General features: G+C 39.9%; 1 protein-coding gene across 1 annotated transcript in view; it reads left to right on the top strand.

Annotated features, from left to right (window-relative positions):
- The window catches only part of cfap77 (cilia and flagella associated protein 77), a 156,955-nt gene extending 137,573 nt beyond the window's left edge, over positions 1-19,382 (top strand). The window contains exon 7 of the mRNA XM_072239951.1: positions 17,800-19,382. Coding sequence (XP_072096052.1) covers positions 17,800-17,922 — 123 coding nt within the window. The 3' untranslated portion in view covers positions 17,923-19,382. The remainder of the gene's footprint in view (positions 1-17,799) is intronic.
- The last annotated feature ends 12 nt before the right edge of the window (positions 19,383-19,394 follow it).

The following is a 19,394-nucleotide window of genomic DNA, read 5'->3' as shown; positions in this document are numbered from 1 at the left end:
AGATGGCTATAAACATCGGCTTAGAAAATTCACCATGTTGCTGATGTATGTTCTACATGCAATGTGATTACCAGTGAGAAAACCAATGCTAGCAATCATTGGTTAGGCATTGTTCTCGAGATGATGGATTGTTTGAAAAATTAAATGAAAGTCAGATGGCTTTAGAGCAGAAGTTCCCAACCTGGGGTCCATAGACTCCTCGGTTAATGGTAGGGGTCCATGGCATAACAAAGATTGGGAACCCCTGCTTTAGAGTAACAACTCATTGGTAGGCTGACGGGGAAGTAGGACTTTCATTTGGACACGATGAACCACTTAAAGACAGGCAACACACATCAAAGTTGCTGGTGAACACAGCAGGCCAGGCAGCATCTCTAGGAAGAGGTACAGTCAACGTTTCGGGCCAAGACCCTTTGTCAGGACTAACTGAAAGAAGAGCTAGTAAGAGATTTGAAACTGGGAGGGGGAGGGGGAGATCCGACATGATATGAGAGGACAGGAGGGGGAGGGATGGAGCCAAGAGCTGGACAGGTGATTGGCAAAAGGGATATGAGAGGATCATGGGACAGGAGGCCCAGGCAGAAGGAAAAGGGGGAGGGGGGGAACCCAGAGGATGGGCAAGGGGTATAGTCAGAGGGACAGAGGGAGAAAAAGGAGAGTGAGAGAAAGAATGTGTGTATAAGAATAAGTAACAGACAGGAGCAGCTTTCAAAGATAAAATAAACTGAGTACTGAAAAGATGAGGTGGCAATAAATCGAGAGAAGCCTTTGACTACAGATGGAGGAGGATAAGAGGCGCATCATGACAAGAAATGTTATTGGTTCAAAGAACCAAGATTATTTCAGGATAATTAAATTACAACAGAAATTGCTGTAAAGATTCAGCAGCTCAGTCATTATCTGTGTTAATTGTTCAGGCCTAAGGTTCTTCATCAGAATTGAAAAACAGAGAAAATATTGGTTTCAGTGACAGGGAAGGTAAAGGAGTGGATAGAGCAAAGGGAATGGTTGTGATAGGGTGTGACCAAGTGAGTAAATGAGGTATTTCGGGGCAGTTTACAGATCATCTTCTGCAACTGAAAGGCATATTGAACCGTTGTAAATCCTCCAGTTTCCTTTAGCTGCCTCCTCCCCCCACCCCTGTGTTAATGGGTGGCAAGTGAAATCAGGATGGGGCTGACAGGCATGTGCAACATAGTGGTTAGCATAACACTTTACAGGACCAGCAGCCCAGGTTCAATTCCCACACAGGTTTCCCCCAGGTGCTCCAGTTTCCTCCAACAGTCCAAAGACTCCTGGCAGTTGGTAGGTTACTTGGTCATTATAAATTGTTCTGTAATTAGACTAGGATTACATCGGGGTTTGCCAGGTAAGACGGCTCGAAGGGCCAGAAGGGACTATTCCATGCTGTATCTCAATAAATAAATGTGAGGGAGTCTGGGGCACAGAGACATAAATGAGGGGAATTGGATTGCTATAAGCATAACATTTGGGAACTCACAAAACTGGCCGGGTTACCTACACACACCACTTTAACATGCCTTTCAAAGTGTTGGAGAATGTCATAACCATTTCTTAAAAGTTTTAGTTACAAAGACAATTTATCAGTAGCAATGAAACAACCTATAACAAAGTCAGTATCCATTTGCCTTGGTCCAGAACATCTTTGTCTTTGAATCAGAATGTTACCTATATGCACCATAAAGGAATCTCAACATATACTTCCCAATGAGCTCTCTGGTGCTGTGTTATAAGACCATAAGACAATAAGACATAGGAACAGAATTAGGCCATCCGGCCCATTTTGTCTGATCCACCATTCCATCATGGCAGATTTAGTATTCCTCTCTTTCTTTCTTTTTAAATCGTTTTATTAATTTTTCAAAATTACAAACTCAATAACAAAGTTGGTACAAAGAGATTGGAAAAATGTTCATCAACATATATAAAATGAATTTTAAGTAACATAGATATAAAAGACTTCCAAACTCATAATGAGATTAAACATTAAAAAAGAAATAAAAAGAGAAAAATATATATATAAACAAAAAAAACCCCAAAAGAAAAAAAAGGAAAAAAAAAACCCAAGGAAAAAAAAACAAAACAGGGCTAGACCAACAGCTTATATCGGACATGTTCAATAATGTCGTTAACTCCGCTCCTCTCCTCATATAATTTAAGTTTAGAAAAAAGATTCGGAAAGGTCAGATTACATCATATGAAAATGTTGCATAAAAGGTTTCCAAGTTTCTTCAAATTTAACCAAAGGGTCAAAAATATCACTTCTAATTTTTTCTAAATTTAAACTTAATATGGTTTGAGAAAACCATTGGAATGTAGTTGGAGGATTAGTTTCCTTCCAGTTCAACAGAATAGATCTTCTCGCCATTAAAGTAACAAAAGCTATCATTCGACAGGCTGAAGAAGACAAAGATCTATGTTCTACCATTGGCAATCCAAAGATTACCGTAATAGGATGGGGTTTTAAATCAAAGCATAGAACTGTTGAAATAATATCAAAAATGTCTTTCCAGTATCCCTCTCAACCCCATTTTCCTGTCTTCTCCCCATAACCTTATGTAAATTGTAAAATATTCCAAGTTCAAAAGTAGATTCATTCCCCTTACATAATCAAGAACCTATCAACATCCAGTTTAAAATATACCCAATGGCTTGGCCTTCACAGCCGTCTGTGGCAATGAGTTCCACTGATTCACCACCCTCCGGTTAAAGAAATTCCTCCTCATTTCTCTTTTAAAGAGACGTCCTTCTATTCTGAGGCTGTGTCCTTTGGTCCTAGATTCCCCCACTACAGGAAACACCCTCTACATGTCCACTCTATATAGGCATTTTCAATGTTCCATAGGTTTCAATGAGATCCCCCTCATCCTTCTAAACTCCAGTGAGTACAGGCCCAGAGGAATCAAATACTCCTCGCACATTAACCCTTTCGTTCCCAGGGACATTCTCATGAACCTCTGGTAACATCCTGCCTGTAAGATGTTAATTCAGATTTGCCTATTTGTTCAAGTGAGTAATGAGAAGTTGAATTGCCTAATTGAAAACAGAAGTTGTGCTTTGATCAACATTCATTCCTTAAAAACTTCATCAATGGATGCTTAAGTACGTGGTGGCTGCGTTTATCTGCATATCATAATCACTATACTTCAAAATAATCCATTGTATGTATCTCACTTTAAAATATTTCCAAGATTAAAATGAACGTATTTTTAGACAGCTGCAAGAGAGTAACATTCTCTCTTTAGCAACATACTGGCATTTAAATGCTTGCTAATCACATTTAAAAGAAATTGGTCTTTAAAATAATGGACAGTGAATGTCATGCAAATGCATTAAGTGTCTTTTATTATTACCAGCAGTAATCTCTAGCCTCTATCACACTGGAAATAGAAACAGCAATCATTAAAACATTAAAGTGCTCAAAACACATTTTGCAGAACCAGGCATAGGGAGCTATAAATTATGGTAGCATCTGAACCTAACTACCTGTCACCAATATGATGTTTGCAGTCCTTATTAATTATCATTTTTGCCACTTGGTGTTTGCATTTCAGTATAGGCATAGGGCCTTCTAATAAAATATATATGATCTATCTTCCCAGTTAATGTATGATAAAAATACAATCTGACCTCTATCATGTGTCTGTAAACAAGCTAAGAACAGATTATGGAAGACTACTAAATTCTACAATATCCTCACAAAGAGGCCAATGGTCACCATCTATATTAAATAATGAGAAATACCAACATGGCTTCTAATAAATTTAATTTATCACCACTTAGCTCATCACTGTACTTCCCTATAATGATTACACAACTGCAGAACTGAGAATGCTCAAGTAAAAGGTAATTGGAACCATTGTAGGGGAAAGCCTTATCTCCCTCTCAAAAGGAGAAGTAAATAAACCTTAACGTAAGGTCATAGTTGCCAGGGAGTTCCTAAGGTAGAATGTACCTGGGTTGTATTGTGCCTGCCAGCATCATTGTTTTCTGGAGTTTCTTGATCCGAGACATGCATGGCCTAATATATTACTGCCACCATACTGCTTTCTGCCAGGAGTTTGAACTGATTTGAAATGGGGTGGGGATCAGAAACGATGGTATAAAAGTACAGTAGAAAGAACTGCAACTCTTACCACCAGCAGTATTGTGAGAATACCTTAGAGTTCATTGGGAGTAACGAGGGAAGATGGAAATAATTATAACATTTTGTAATCCTCCTGTGCCAGCAGAGTTGATAGTAAGTTTATTCTCAAAGTACATTTGAGGGCTCCGCTGGTCAGGGTGGATCACGGATATTGCATCCTAGCTGTCTACGTGACACACAAGCCATGGCAGTGCAATACCGAGAGCAAGCTGTTGCCCACGCAGCAGGCTCCCTGCTCTCCACACACCTGATTGAATCCGAAGGATTTGTTTGCCACCAGCAACATCACAAGAGTTGCCAGTCAGTGTTGAGCTCAATGTAGAGCTAGTTTAGGGACTCGAGCTCTTGGTTTTTCCCTCGGAGTTTACTCCCGAAGCCTTCCCCATGAGTGGGTATAGCCGCAAGGCAGGGAAGTTTGGGATCGGAGTTTTCTTCCTCCTGGATGAGCTGCCCACACAAGCTGACGAGCCCCATCTGCCTGAAATCACTGAGTAATGTCACCATATACCACCCTGAGATTCATTTTCTTGCAGGCTTTCACAGTAAGTACAATGGAACACGATGAAGAACTGCACACAATCAAGACGGACAAACAACCAACGTGCAAAAGACAATAAATAAATAAATTACTATTAAGAACATGAGTTGTAGGACTTTGAAAGCGAGTCCAGCGGTGTGGAATCAGTTCAGTGTTGGAATGAGTGAGGTTATCCACCCTGGTTCAGAAGCTTGATGATTGAGGGGTAATCCTTATCCTGAACCGTGTGCTGTGAGACCCAAGGCTCCTGTAACTCCTTCCTATTGGCAGCAGTGAGAAAAGAGCATGGCATGGATGGTGGGGGTACTTAATAATAGATGCGGCTTTCCTGTGACAACTCTCCCTGTCAAAGTGCTCAATGCTGGGGAGGACTTTACTCGTGATGGATTGGGCTGCATCCACTACTTTTTCTGTGAACTGCACAACTCTGTAGTCTGCAAAGGTCCTGACACACAGTGGCCACTAAGTAAAGCATTACTTCACATGGATACCACAGAAAAAAAGTCAGAGGAGAGTTAGAGTAGGGTAGGAATTCACCCTCCTCTCCTACTTCTGAGGTGCTGTGCTGGGCCTGAATCAATTTCATACTTTTTCTGACTTTAAGCTCTTTAAATTCTAAGGCACCATAATAGTGTAGGTGATTTTACACAACGGATTTCTACCTCATTTGTTCTTTACTTGGCCACTGAGTTATCGAGTCAGTGTTTCTGCCATTCACTTACACACTTTACAGTAGCCTCTGACCCACCTGCATATCTTTGGGATTTGGAAGGAAACGAGCATCCAGGGAAATTGTGACCACAAGAAGAGAATGCAAACTTCACTCATCCAAGTGAAGCTGGATTTCTGCCACTGTTAGCTAGCAATTCCATTATCTGTGCAACTGTGCCACCATTATGCACTAAAGCAACTATAAAATACTGTAAAGGAAATCTACCAAAAGTTGCAGTTTTAGTTCTTAGAAATATACAATAAGAATATCAATCAACTTACATGTAAAATCAATAATCTTTTAAAGTTCAAAGTAAACTTATTCTTAAAGTACGTACTATATATGTTACCATATACTACCTGAGATGAATTTTCTTGCAGGCATCTATACAAAAAAGAAATGCAATAGAATTTTGCAAAAACAAATATACATAAAAACACAGAAAAGTATATCACTGAAACAGGCTCTTCGGCCCATCTAGTCTGTGCTGAACCATTTAAGCTGTCTACATAAATAGACAAAGACTGACAAACAAACCAATGTGCAAAAGAAGACAAACTACAAATAAAAAATAGTATTGAGAATGAGTCGTAAGGAGTCCTTGACAATGAGTCTGCAGCTCAGAGAATCAGTTCTGAGTAGTGGTGAATGAAATTATCTGCACCAGTTCAAAGACCTGATGGTTTTAGGGTAATAACTGTTCTTCACCTGGTGGAATGGCACCTAAGGCTTCTGTAACTTTATTTTTCAACCTCTGGCCCAACAAGCAATGATAGATGGTAGCTATCATTAAGTCTGATTGGTTCCTGTTACAGCGTCTGATCTAGTTGATTTCTCTGACTTTCCTTCCCACCCTATAAATAATCTGATCAGATTCTTATAGTGACATACAGCAGAGAAGCAGGGAAGCCCTTCAGCCCGACTGGTCCTTGCTGACCGAGGATCCCTGTCCAAGGTCGCCCCATCTGCCTGTACTTGGCCTATAACCTTCTAAACCTTTTTCAATCCACGTATCTGCCCTACAGTCTTCTAAAAGTCATTATTATACTTGCATCAGCCACCTCGCTGGTAGCTGATGCAATCAGTGGCAAAATGGCAAAAAGTAAAACATTGCAGGTAGTGAAAATCTGAAATAAAACAGGAAATGCTAGATCAAAACAGGTCATGCAGCATCTGGGGAGAGAGAAACAGAATTAATGTCTTGAAGCTCCGCTTACTCCCTGTTTCTCTCTACACAAATGCTGCCTGATCTGCTGATTTTCCCTCACATTTTCTGCTCCAAAATGGCAATTTCCAACTTCATTGAGAACCTTGATTTTCTTTGTACACTACTAACAAGCTTACACTTGGAATGAGATGCCAATTGTCAGCTGGAAATAAAACATCTAGAATGTATGCGCCACTAATGCGGTTTTGGTCTGATCCTTTGGCACTTACATTGAGCTTGAAAGGGATTATTATCATGAATTGTAAAACCAGCATCTTTACCCCAGTCATAAACATTCATGCTTGTACACCACTTAACTGCAACTACCTGTTACTTGTTAGTTTTCCAGTTATGGAATTTACAAAGCACACTCTAACAATAGCAACTGGTGTCTTAAGCATCTAATTTCTGATGTCAATCTTTCTTGACGAAAGTAAATTCGCTTACCTGCCTTTTGCATAATTTTCTCAAAGTAATAGCACTTTAACATTCCTTTACACCTTGACACTAGAATCACTCATTTATTTTCTACGGTGGCTGGCACTGGTCCAAAAATATCAGCTGCAGGGAATGGAATCTGGTTGGATATAAAAATGAACTCCACATTGGAATCAGCATCATTTAATTTTTACTCTAAATTTTTGGTTAATTTCACTGGAACGATTAAAGCTATAAAATTTGGCACTTCAGTCAAAATGATATATTCTTCACATGTTTGACTCACTATGAAGGCATTGGGTGTCAAGGTGCACAAGCCAGCTGAAGAGACCTTCTAGCCAAGGGCCCTGTCTTGGACTTAGGGTCAATTCAGTCATCCTCCGTTTGGCTCCTGAAGCCAGCTATAGAATCAAACCGGCCCAGTTTGGTGAGCATGTCTCAATAACACTGATCAGTTTTGAAGCCTAACAATTCTAGTTGTGGTATGAACATACAGATAGTTAATCAAGGCCTTGCAGGCTGTAGGAAAAAAATATAAATCACCTGCCAAGCTTTTTGTAGTCATATTGAAAACACTTTCCAGTGTGAGAAGAAAACCCTTTCAATTTTGTTAGACAGATTTTGAAGTAAGCCATAATCATCAATAGGCCCAAAGAAAGTGATGAGGCTTCTCACCTGGGCTCCGAGCGCAAGCCTCCAATTAAAGAAAAATTGTTTGTTTTTAATGGTCTTTTACACTGACAAGTGGGCAATCATTCCAGCACCGGTAGCTGTCAGGGATCCAGGAAAATCCTCAGTTGATAATGCCCAATGCTTCCAATTAGGAGCAGAGCCGTTCCTGGAGCGCTAACGATTCCCCAGTCTCCACAGGCCCTCGATCAGACTTTTACTGCAAATTACTGACACAAAACAACTTGTATTGATGGCGGAACATGTCGTCCGTGGCTGCTGAGTTTAATGAGGCGATGGAAGTTTGGTTTTGCTGAATTTCTTTGTTTGACAGCTGCTTGGGAAGAGGAGTGTTGACCTTATAAAAGATTTAGTGATTCTCATTATATTCTGTCAAGTAGTAGAGTGATGTGTTTCTAAGTAATTTGCATCCAGGCTCCTTGTGCATATTTTTGCAGAGCATTTCTATATCAAAAAAGTAACTGTTGCAGCCTCTCCATCAGTTTTTTTTTAAAGTGCTTGTCCAAATGCTGCTTTTTCATGCAATGGTGGAGAAGAGTGAAGTAAAAGAAACAAATATATCTTTGCTATAGTCCATCTAGAAATGGAACTTATAGTTTTAGTTTTTTATGGATACATTATAAAACTAACAACACATAGTGGCAGATGGTGTACACAGCAGGGAATACTGGTGATAAGAGTGGCTCTGTATTTGTGACGTTTTCTGACACAAATCTGGACCACTTGCTGAACAAGACTGTAACTATAATAGGTTTTGTGGGTGTGATTATTTTTAACAAGTTGTCAGCAGCTCTTGAGAATTGTTGATAATTTTTCCTTTTGTTTGTTTTTTTTCTGTATGATGGACCATCCTGGATTATCAGCGGTCTGTGACTGCAATTCTTCCTGTCTTTGGTGGGTGGGTGGGTGATGGGAACACAATAGAAGAATGCAATTAGTGATTGTAAACAAGGTGTAATGTCTTCTTGCTGGCTATCCTATCTGTCAGTCCTGTTACTGCTACAACCTGAATAGCCGAGGACTATGTTGTAAAGGCATCACTCGGACGATGTCACACAAAGGACCTGAAAATGAGTGAGAGCTAATTTGGAATATTTCTCTTCCTGGGTCCAAATGTTATTGGATGCATTATATTCCAGAAATGTTTGCTCATTCCATTCTAAATTAACTCCAACATTACAACAATGATTTCAGTTATAAAGGACTCCTGTTTGGCTAAAACGATCCTAGATAATCCAGAGATTGTGAACAGCATTATATAAACACAGAATTGTTAGAATCACTCAGCGGGTCAGGCAGCATCAGTGGAAAGAAAATTAGAGTTAACATTTCAGGCTGAAAACCCTTCATCAGAACTGGGAAAGAGGGAGTTCTGATGAAGAGTCTTCAACTTGGAAGAGTACTTCTGTTTTATTTCAGAAAAGCATCCACAGCAATTTTTAAAAAAAATTTCCATGTGTAACCAAACACTCTGATAGACTATAAACTACTCCTACTTTTCAGCTGTTAGTCCATAACCCTGTTGACTGCAGCGTTTTGGGTGCTAAGTCAATTATTTTTAAATATGACAAGGATTTTTAAACTTGCAAGGATAAAAACACAAATTTCACAGTTTCAGCAATAGAGATGTCAAGATTCCTAAACTCTCATAGACAGTTTGTAAATTCCTTGAATTGTCAAAGATTGATGGAAACTTATAGTTTTCTTACACTTTTTTGATTATCATGGATTCACTGGAATTCCAAAATAAATATTGGAACAGGAGAATGATACTTCTAGGCTCTGGAGGTTATAATTATTTAGACGTTCCAGAGATTTGCAGAATTAAGAAAAGGCAGTATCAGCAACTGAAAAGTAAAAGTTGAAGATAAAAGATAAAACTACAAGTTTTACGGGTTGCAATGCTTGCAGAACCAGAACACAACTCATTGTCAACTGTTTTACATGTTATTAATCAATTATAAGTCAGTTATAACCATTAGGCTGAGCAGTTTTCTCATGAAAGGGAGTGATAAAGGGATGGAAACTATTTGATATCTTTTAAATTATAAAGAGGTTTGATACAGTAGATGTAGATAGATAAGTTGTTTCTAGCTGTGGGGTAGGTAAAATTAGTGACATAGGTATACTGAATCAGAATCAGAATCAGAATCAGATTTCATATCACCGGCATATGTTGTGAAATTTGTTAACTTTATAGCAGCAGTACAATGAAATACATAATAAATATTTTTAAAAACTGAGTTACATTAAATATATATACTTAATAGATATACAAATGTCTATCAAATAGTTATGATAAAATAAGTAATGCAAAAGAAGAAATAAAGTGGTGAGGTATTGTTCATGGGTTCAATGTCCATTTAGAAATCGGATGGCAGAGGGGAAGAAGCTGTCCTGAATCATTAAGTGTGTGCCTTCAGGCTTCTGTAGCTTCTTTCTAATGGTAATAATGAGAAGAGGGCATGTCCTGGGTGATGGGGATACTTAATGATGGACGCCACCTTCCCAAGACACCACTTCTTGAAGATGTCTTGGATACTACGGAGGCTAGTACCCATGATGGAGCTGACTAATTTTACAAGAATCTGCAACTTATTTTGATCTTGTGCAGTAGCCCCCCCCCCCCCCCCCGTCTATACCAGACAATGGTGCAGCCAGTCAGAATGCTCTCGACGGTACATTTGTAGAAACTTTCAAGTGTTTTAGTTGATGTACTAAATGTCTTCAAACTCCTAATGAAATATAGCCACTGTCTTGCCTTCCTTATAGCTGTATTAATATGTTGAGTTCAGGTTAGGTCCTCAGAGATATTGACACACAAGGACTTGGAATTGCTCACTCCCTCCACTTCTAATCCCTCATTGAGGATTGGTTTGTGTTCCCTCATCTTATCCTTTCTGAAGTCCACAATCAGCTCTTTGGTCTTGCTGATATTGAGTACAAGGCTGTTGCTGTGACACTACTCAACTAACAGCTATATCTCGCTCCTGTACATCCTTTCGTCACCATTTGAAATTCTGCTAACAATGGTTGTATCATCGGCAAATTTATAGATGGCGTTTGAGCAATGCCTACCCACACAGTCATGGATGTAGAGAGAGTAGAGCAATAGGCTAAGTCCACATCCTTGTGGTGTGCCAGTGTTGATTGTCAGCGAAGTGGAGATGTTATTTCTGATCCACTTTTATTGTGGTCTTCCCGTTGGGAAGTCAAGGATCCAATTGCAGTGTAGTTGAATAATAAATTCAATAAGGACTTAAAGCAAAAACTCTACTTAAAATATGTGAGGAGGCTTGCATTAAACATTAATCCAGCAAGAAACATTCTTTATAAGATCTGGAGGGGGAAACATTCTTTACATCTGAACTGGAGGGGGACAAATATTCTTGCAGGTAGGTTTGCTAGAGAGGCTCCAGTGGATTTAAACTAGATACAAGGCGGGAGGGGAACCAGAGTGTAGGAACAGATGTAGGGGAGAAGGAAGAAAAAGAAAATAGTAAAGTTGTTTGCATCGTTAGTGATAAACAGAGAGTAAGAGGTGGAAAATTTCTTAAATACATTTATTTTAATGCTAGGAGCATTATAAGAAAGGTGGATGAGCTTAAAGCATGGATTGATACCTGGAAGTATGATATGGTAGCTATTAGTGAAACATGGTTACAGGAGGGGTGTGATTGGCAACTAAATATTCCTGGATTTAATTGCTTCAGGTGTGATAGAATCGGAGGGACAAGAGGGTGAGGTGTTGCATTGCTTGTCAGAGAAAATATTACAGCAATGCTCTGGCAGGATAGATTAGAGGGCTCATCTAGGGAGGCTATTTGGGTGGAATTGGGGAATGGGAAAGGTGTAGTAACACTTATGGGGGGGATTTATAGACCACTAAATAGGGAGCGAGAATTGGAGGAGCAAATTTGTAAGGAGATAGCAGATATTTGTAGTAAGCACAAGGTTGTGATTGTGGGAGATTTTAATTTCCCACACATAGACTGGGAAACCCATACTGTAAAAGGGCTGGATGGTTTGGAGTTCGTAAAATGTGTGCAGGATAGTTTTTTGCAGCAATACATAGAGGTACCAACTAGAGAAGGGGCAGTGTTGGATCTCCTGTTAGGGAATGAGATAGGTCAGGTGACGGAGGTTTGGAATGGGGAGCACTTCGGGTCCAGTGATCACAATGCCATTAGTTCCAATATAATTATGGAGAAGATTAGGTCTGGACCAGGGCTGAGGTTTTTGATTGGAGAAAGGCTTACTTTGAGGAGATGTGAAACGAGTTAGAAGGAGTAGATTGAGACAATTTGTTTTATTGGAAGGATATAATAGAGAAATGGAGGTTATCTAAAGGTAAAGTTTTGAAGGTACAGTATCTTTATGTTCCTGTTAGGTTGAAAGGAAAGGTTAAAAGTTTGAGAGAGCCATGGTTTTCAAGGGATATTGGAAACTTGGTTCGGAAAAAGAGAGGTATCTACAATAAATATAGGCAGCATGGAGTAAATGAGGTGCTTGAGGAATATAAAGAATGTAAAAGGAATCTTAACAAAGAAATTAGAAAAACTAAAAGAAGATATGAGGTTGCTTTGGCAAGTAAGGCAAAAAGAAATCCCAAGGGTTTCTACAGTTATATTAATAGCAAAAGGATAGTGAGGGATAAAATTGGTCCCTTAGAGAATCAGAGTGGACAGTTATGTGTGGAACCAAAAGAGATGGGGGAGATTCTGAACAATTTCTTTTCTTCGGTATTCACTAAGGAGAAGGATATTGAATTGTGTAAGATAAGGGAAACAGGTAGGGAAATTAGGGAAACTATGATGATTAAAGAAGAGGAAGTCCTGGCACTTCTAAGGAATATAAAAGTGAATAAGTCTCTGGGTCCTGACAGAATATTCCCAGGACCTTGAGGGAAGTTAGTGTGAAAATAGCAGGGGCTCTGACAGAAATATTTCAGATGTCATTAGAAACGGGGATGGTACCGGAGGATTGGCGTAATGCTCATGTTGTTCCATGTTGTTTAAAAAGGGTTCTAAGAGTAAACCTAGCAATTATCAGCCTGTGAGTTTGACGTCAGTGGTGGGTAAATTGATGGAAAGTATTCTGAGAGATAGTATATATAATTATCTGGATAGACAGGGTCTGATTAGGAACAGTCAACATGGATTTGTGTGTGGAAGGTCATGTTTGACGAATCTTACTGAATTTTTTGAAGAGGTCACTAGGAAAGTTGATGAGGGTAAAGCAGTGAATGTTGTATATATGGGCTTCAGTAAGGCCTTTGACAAGGTTCCACAGGGAAGGTTAGTTAGGAAGGCTCAATCGTTAGGTATTAATATTGAAGTAGTAAAATGGATTCAGAAGTGGCTGCATGGGAGACGCCAGAGAGTAGCGGTGGATAACTGTTTGTCAGATTGGAGGCCAGTGTCTAGTGGTGTGCCTCAGGGATCTGTACTGGGTCCAATGTCGTTTGTCATATACATTAATGATCTGGATGATGGGGTGGTAAATTGGATTATATGCAGATGATACTAAGATAGGTGGAGTTGTGGATAATGAAGTAGGTTTTCAAAGCTTGCAGAGAGATTTAGGCCAGTTAGAAGAGTGGGCTGAAAGATGGCAGATGGAGTTTAATGCTGATAAATGTAAGGTGCTACATTTTGGTAGGACTAATCAAAATAGGACATACATGGTAAATGGTAGGGCATTGAAGAATGCTTTGGAACAGAGGTTATCTAGGAATAATGGTGCATAGTTCCCTGAAAGTGGAATCTCATGTGGATAGGGTGGTGAAGAAAGCTTTTGGTATGCTGGCCTTTATTAATCAGAGCATTGAGTATAGGAGTTGGGATGTAATGTTGAAATTGTACAAGGCATTGGTAAGGCCAAATTTGGAGTATTGTGTACAGTTCTGGTCACCGAATTATAGGAAAGATGTCAACAAAATAGAGAGAGTACAGAGAAGATTTACTAAAATGTTATCTGGGTTTCATCACCTAAGTTACAGAGAAAGGTTGAACAAGTTGGGTCTTTATTCTTTGGAACGTAGAAGGTTGAGGGGGGACTTGATAGAGGTATTTAAAATTATGAGGAGGATAGAAAGAGTTGACGTGGATAGGCTTTTTCCATTGAGAGTGGGGGAGATTCAAACAAGAGGACATGAGCTGAGCATTAAAGGGCAAAAGTTTAGGGGTAGCATGAGGGGGAACTTCTTTACTCAGAGAGTGGTAGCTGTGTGGAACGAGCTTCCAGCAGAAGTGGTTGAGGCAAGTTCAATATTGTCATTTAAAGTTAAGTTGGATAGCTATGTGGACAGGAAAAGAATGGAGGGTTATGGGCTGAGTGCAGGTCAGTGGGACTAGGTGAGAGTAAAAGTTCGGCACGGACTAGAAGGGTCGAGATAGCCTGTTTCCGTGCTGTAATTGTTATATGATTAGATGGTAAGATACACATGCAAAATGCTGATGGAATGCAGCAGGCCAGACATCATCCATAAGAAGAAGCACAGTCGACATTTCGAGCGGAGAACCTTCATCAGGACTGTGTTCTTTCCAAGATAAAGGGTTTTTCAAGTGTCAATGTCAGTAGCAATAAATGAATTCTGATAAAAGATCATTGATCTGAAACACAAACATTTTTCTTTCCACACTTGCTGCTTGTCCTGAAATGTACTTCCAGCATTTCTGTTTTAATTTCAGACTTGCAACATCTGCACTGTTTTGCTTTTGGACAAAATGATATCTACTTTGGTTTCTTCCCGAAGTGGACAGCAGTATCAAATAAATTAACTTCATTCTTTCTGACAGGAGTAACAGTTGAGCCCCATGTATACACGCAACCTGTAAGTCTTGCACAATGATGCCTAACAGAAAAATATGTACAGCACCATTATGACACTGCGATCTATATGACTAAATAAAAGATCACTCACATCCGTATACAGCCAAAAATCTAACCTGGTTGTTTACCGCCTTATCAACAACATTAGGGAAGAAGTCAAACTAAGAGTTTCGGCAGATGACTCCTACACAGCAGTACTTAGTTCTCCAGGGCCACATTCTGGTTCCAAGAGTATTATTGGATAGAGAAGCTCCCTTAGCAACGAAGGCACATTTCAGCTGGAGTATTCCACTAGGGAATCCGTGGAATTCTGGGAGCAATGGAAATGGTGGACAGCCATTCATTGGCCTGAAAAATAAGATTGTTGTATTTTTGGAAGCCAAACATTACCATCCCAGGCCATGGCACAATACTTTGTTAGGATTGTACCCTGGATACAACACTTTAACTTGTTTTGTTACTTTAAAATGACCTCTCTTACAGTCATTGAGATGTTATTCTTCTCATAAAAGCATGAAACTTATTTAATGCTCTTTTCAATTTTGTGTAATTTATTCCTATTTTCCATTTGAATGCATTATTTGGTTTTCTGGTCCCTTCAAAGGAACAATGTAGCCCTTATAGTCCAACCAACCTGTGTGTTTTTCATTTTTTTTATTTCCTTGCAACATGATTTTTGATTAAACTTGCACCATTTCATTGAATTGCTGTCACATTTATGAATGAAGAAGTGGAAAATGTGACAAACAACCCACAATTTATAGTTTTACAAATGGAGAGCAGAGAAAAATTATAATTCAAAAGAAATAGTATCAAAGTCTTAAAGTGAAAAATTGAAGATTTTTTACTTAGTCTTTATTAAAAGATATCATGAACCTAAAAAATGGATTTATAAACCTGGTGTTTGTGCTATCTGAATCTATGCTACCAACAATTTCTGTTCACTAAAATACTTTGGTTTGTAAAGTTAAAATCAGCCAAATGTGAAATCATAACATTGGTACTGGGGTTGTATAAATTGTTTTAAGTGCTCTAGGTCACGGAAACTAATCTTTAATTATCAGCAGGAAATTAAAGATTGTTGTAAAACATACAAAATGCTGGAGGAACTCAGCAGGTCAGGCAGCATCTATGAAAAAGAGTAAACAGTCTACGTCCCGGGCTGAGACCTTTCATCAGGACTGGAACAATGAGATTAGGAGTTAGAATAGGAAGGTGGGGGAAGGAGAGGAAGAGGTACAAGGTAGTAGGTGACAGGTGAAACTGGGAGAGGGGAAGGGAGTGAAGAAAAGAGCTGGAAGTCGATTGGTGAAAGAGATGAAGGGCTGGAGAAGGAGGGATCTGAAAGGAGAGGACAGAAAGTCATGGAAGAAAGGGAAGGGAGAGGAGCACCAGAGGGAGGTGAGGGGCAGATAAGGAGATAAAGTGAGAGAGGGGAATTATATAACCATATAACAATTACAGCACGGAAACAGGCCATCTCGGCCCTTCTAGTCCGTGCTGAACTCTTACCCTATCCTATTCCCACCAACCTGCACTCAGCCCATAACCCTCCATTCCTTTCCTTTCCATATATCTATCCAATTTATCTTTAAACGACAACATAGAACCTGCCTCAACCACTTCTGCTGGAAGCTCATTCCACACAGCTACCACTCTCTGAGTAAAGAAGTTCCCCCTCATGTTACCCCTAAACATTTGTCCTCTAATTCTCAACCCATGTCCTCTTGTTTGAATCTTCCCCACTCTCAATGGAAAAAGTCTAATCACGTCAATTCTATCAATCCCCCTCATAATTTTAAACACCTCTATCAAGTCTCCCCTCAACCTTCTACGCTCCAAAGAATAAAGACCTAACTTGTTCAACCTTTCTCTGTAACTTAGGAGGTGAAACCCAGGCAACATTTTAGTAAACCTCCTCTGTACTCTCTCAATTTTATTGACATCCTTCCTATAATTCGGTGACCAGAACTGTACACAATACTCCAGATTTGGCCTTACCAATGCCTTCTGCAAATTCAACATTACATCCCAACTCCTATACTCAATGCTCTGATTAATAAAGGCCAGCAAACCAAAAGCTTTCTTCACCACCCTATCCACATGAGATTCCATCTTCAGGGAACTATGCACCATTATTCCTAGATCCCTCTGTTCTAAAGCATTCTTTAATGCCCTACCATTTACCATGTATGAAGGAGAAGGGAGGGGGCAATTACAACAAGTTTGAGAAATTGATGTTCATGCCATTAGGTTGGAGGCTACCCAGATAAAATATAAGGTGTTGCTCCTCCAACCTGAGTGTGGACTCATTCCAGTAGTAGTGGAGGCTATGGACTGACACGTCGGATGCGAATGGGAAGTATAATTAAAATGGGTGGACCCCGGGAGATCCTGCTGTTTCTGGCAGACAGAGCATAGGTGGTTGTCGAAGCAGTCTTCCAATGTACGTTGGGTCTCACTGATATATGGGAGGCCACACCGGGAGCATCGGGCCCCAGCAGATCACAGGTGAACTGTTGCCTCACCCAGAAGGACTGTTTAGGGCCCTGAATGGTACTGAGGGAGGAGGTGTAGGGGCAAGTGTGGTACTTGTTCCATTTGCAAGGAGAAGTAGCAGGAGGGAGATCAGTGGGGAGAGTTAATTGGACAAGGGAGTCGTGTAGGGAGCAATCCCTGTGGAAAGTGGGGGGAGGGAAAGATGTGCATGGTGGTGGGATCCCACTGGAGAAGGTGGAAGTTACATCGAATTGTGTGCTGGACACGAAAGGTGATGGGGTGGTTGGTGAGGACAAGTGGAACCCTATCCCTGGTGGGTTGGCAGGAGGACGGGGTGAGGGCAGACATGTGTGAAATGGAAGGGATGCGAGTGAGGGCAGCATTAATGGTGGAGGAAGAAAAGCCCCTTTCTTTGAAGAAGGAGGACCTCTCACTAGTTCTGGAATGAAATTCTGAGAGCAGATGCGGCAGAGACAGAGGAATTGAGAGAAAGGGATGGCATTTTTACAAGTGGGATGAGGTATAGTCCAAGTAGCTATGAGAATCAATGGGTTTATAAAAGATATCAGTAGATAAACTGTCTCCAGAGATAGAAACAGAGAGATTGAGAAGGGGGAGGGAGGTGTCGGAAATGGATATGGAGAAAGGGGAGTGAGGTCATTTCTTGTCACCGATCACATGTCTTTGATGTATTTTTGGTTTTCTTTGTGCAGATTGGACCTCACCTTGATACATTCCGAAGTGCTGAGGCTCGTAAGGCAGCTTTCAAAGCTCACTGCCTGGATTCTGCAGCAAGGAGCGGTCCCAATGGGCAAGGTGTCTATGCCTTTGACTAACTACTTTCTTCAACTTGCAAATAAATAGATTTTAATGTGCACGCTGCAAATATTTGAAATATGTAATTGTCTTAATAAGCATTAAATTTATTCTTTAGTTATCGGATTACATTGAGTTTGTCTGTAAATTAATGTAGAACAGCACAGCAAGGTACTGGCCCTTTAGTTCATGATGTTATGCCTACATTTAACCTACACCAAGATCATTCTAATGCTGACCTCCCATATAGCCCTCCAATTTTCTTTCTTCCATGTAAGAGTCTTTTAAATTTTATTTTATTTTTATTTTATTTAGAGATACAGCATGGTAAAAGGCCCTTCCAGCCCACACCATCCAATTACACCCATATGTCCAATTAACCTACTAGTATTTGGAACATGCGAGCAAACTGGAGTACCTGGAGGAAACTCATTGGGTTGCAAGGAGAATGCACAAGCTTCAGTGGAATGGAGTCCATGTTGCATTATGTCTCTAATGTATCTGCCTCTATGTCCCTAACATGTATGTCTCTACCACCACCCTTGGCAGTGCGAACCATACACCCACTATTCCCTCTGTAAAAAAAAATCTACCTCTGACACGCTGCTCATACTTTCCTCCAATCACCTTAAAATTATGCCCCCTTATATAAGCCATTAGATAGCCCCTCCCAGAGAAGAGACTTTATGTGTTGAACCAGTTGCTGCTCAAGAGAATGTGTACATTGTAAAACAAACAGAAGTTCTGATGAACTAGTCCACTAGGAAATTCTGATCAATATAACATTCTAGTAAAATACTAGAGGAAGAAGACTAACAAGCCTATATTTAGGAAATTAAACAATAATCAGTACTCTGACGAAAGACAATATCTCATAACTGTATTTTTAAAAGTAAAGCATTTTGATTCTGGTAACACTCAGAGGTAAAGTGAACTTGGACCCATGGACCGCCTTGGCAGGGAGAGAATGAATGCTTCCATCATAGCTTATCATGGGTATGAGCCATATATATAAGGTCATTCGTCAGGCATGCCTTACTCTGGCCGTGCTGCCAATGCTGAAATTCTGGGAGGTAAAAAAGTACAAACTTTGTTCAAAATTCCAAGATTGTGCCATCTTTCCAGAAGCATTATCATAATTTGCTGAAATCAATTAAAACTTGGTAGGTAACAGCTCAAAATGATCCCAATATTAATTATTACATGTTCCAAAGCCCATGTGACCTGTGCCAATGACTGTTATGTGTCTGCAAACAATGAGGTAGCTAGTGCAGGTAACCCAGCTGCTGAGTAGGGATAACATAGCAAAAAATGTTCCGCCCATTTCTAACTCTTCCGGGTATTATTTGTAATGCTTTTGTAAGTTAGTTGCATTCACTCTGAGGACTAACAGCAGAGTTATTGTTTCAGGTATACTGTCTTACCCCTGGATATAATTGTCTTGTTTTCAATGGTTTATCATCATTTATGTGCAGTGAAAGTGCCAAATAAA

The sequence above is a fragment of the Mobula birostris genome, chromosome 22, assembly GCF_030028105.1.
Source record: "Mobula birostris isolate sMobBir1 chromosome 22, sMobBir1.hap1, whole genome shotgun sequence".
NCBI lineage: Eukaryota > Metazoa > Chordata > Chondrichthyes > Myliobatiformes > Myliobatidae > Mobula > Mobula birostris.
Note: the sequence above shows the minus strand (reverse complement) of the source record. Positions and strands in the feature narration are given on the sequence as shown.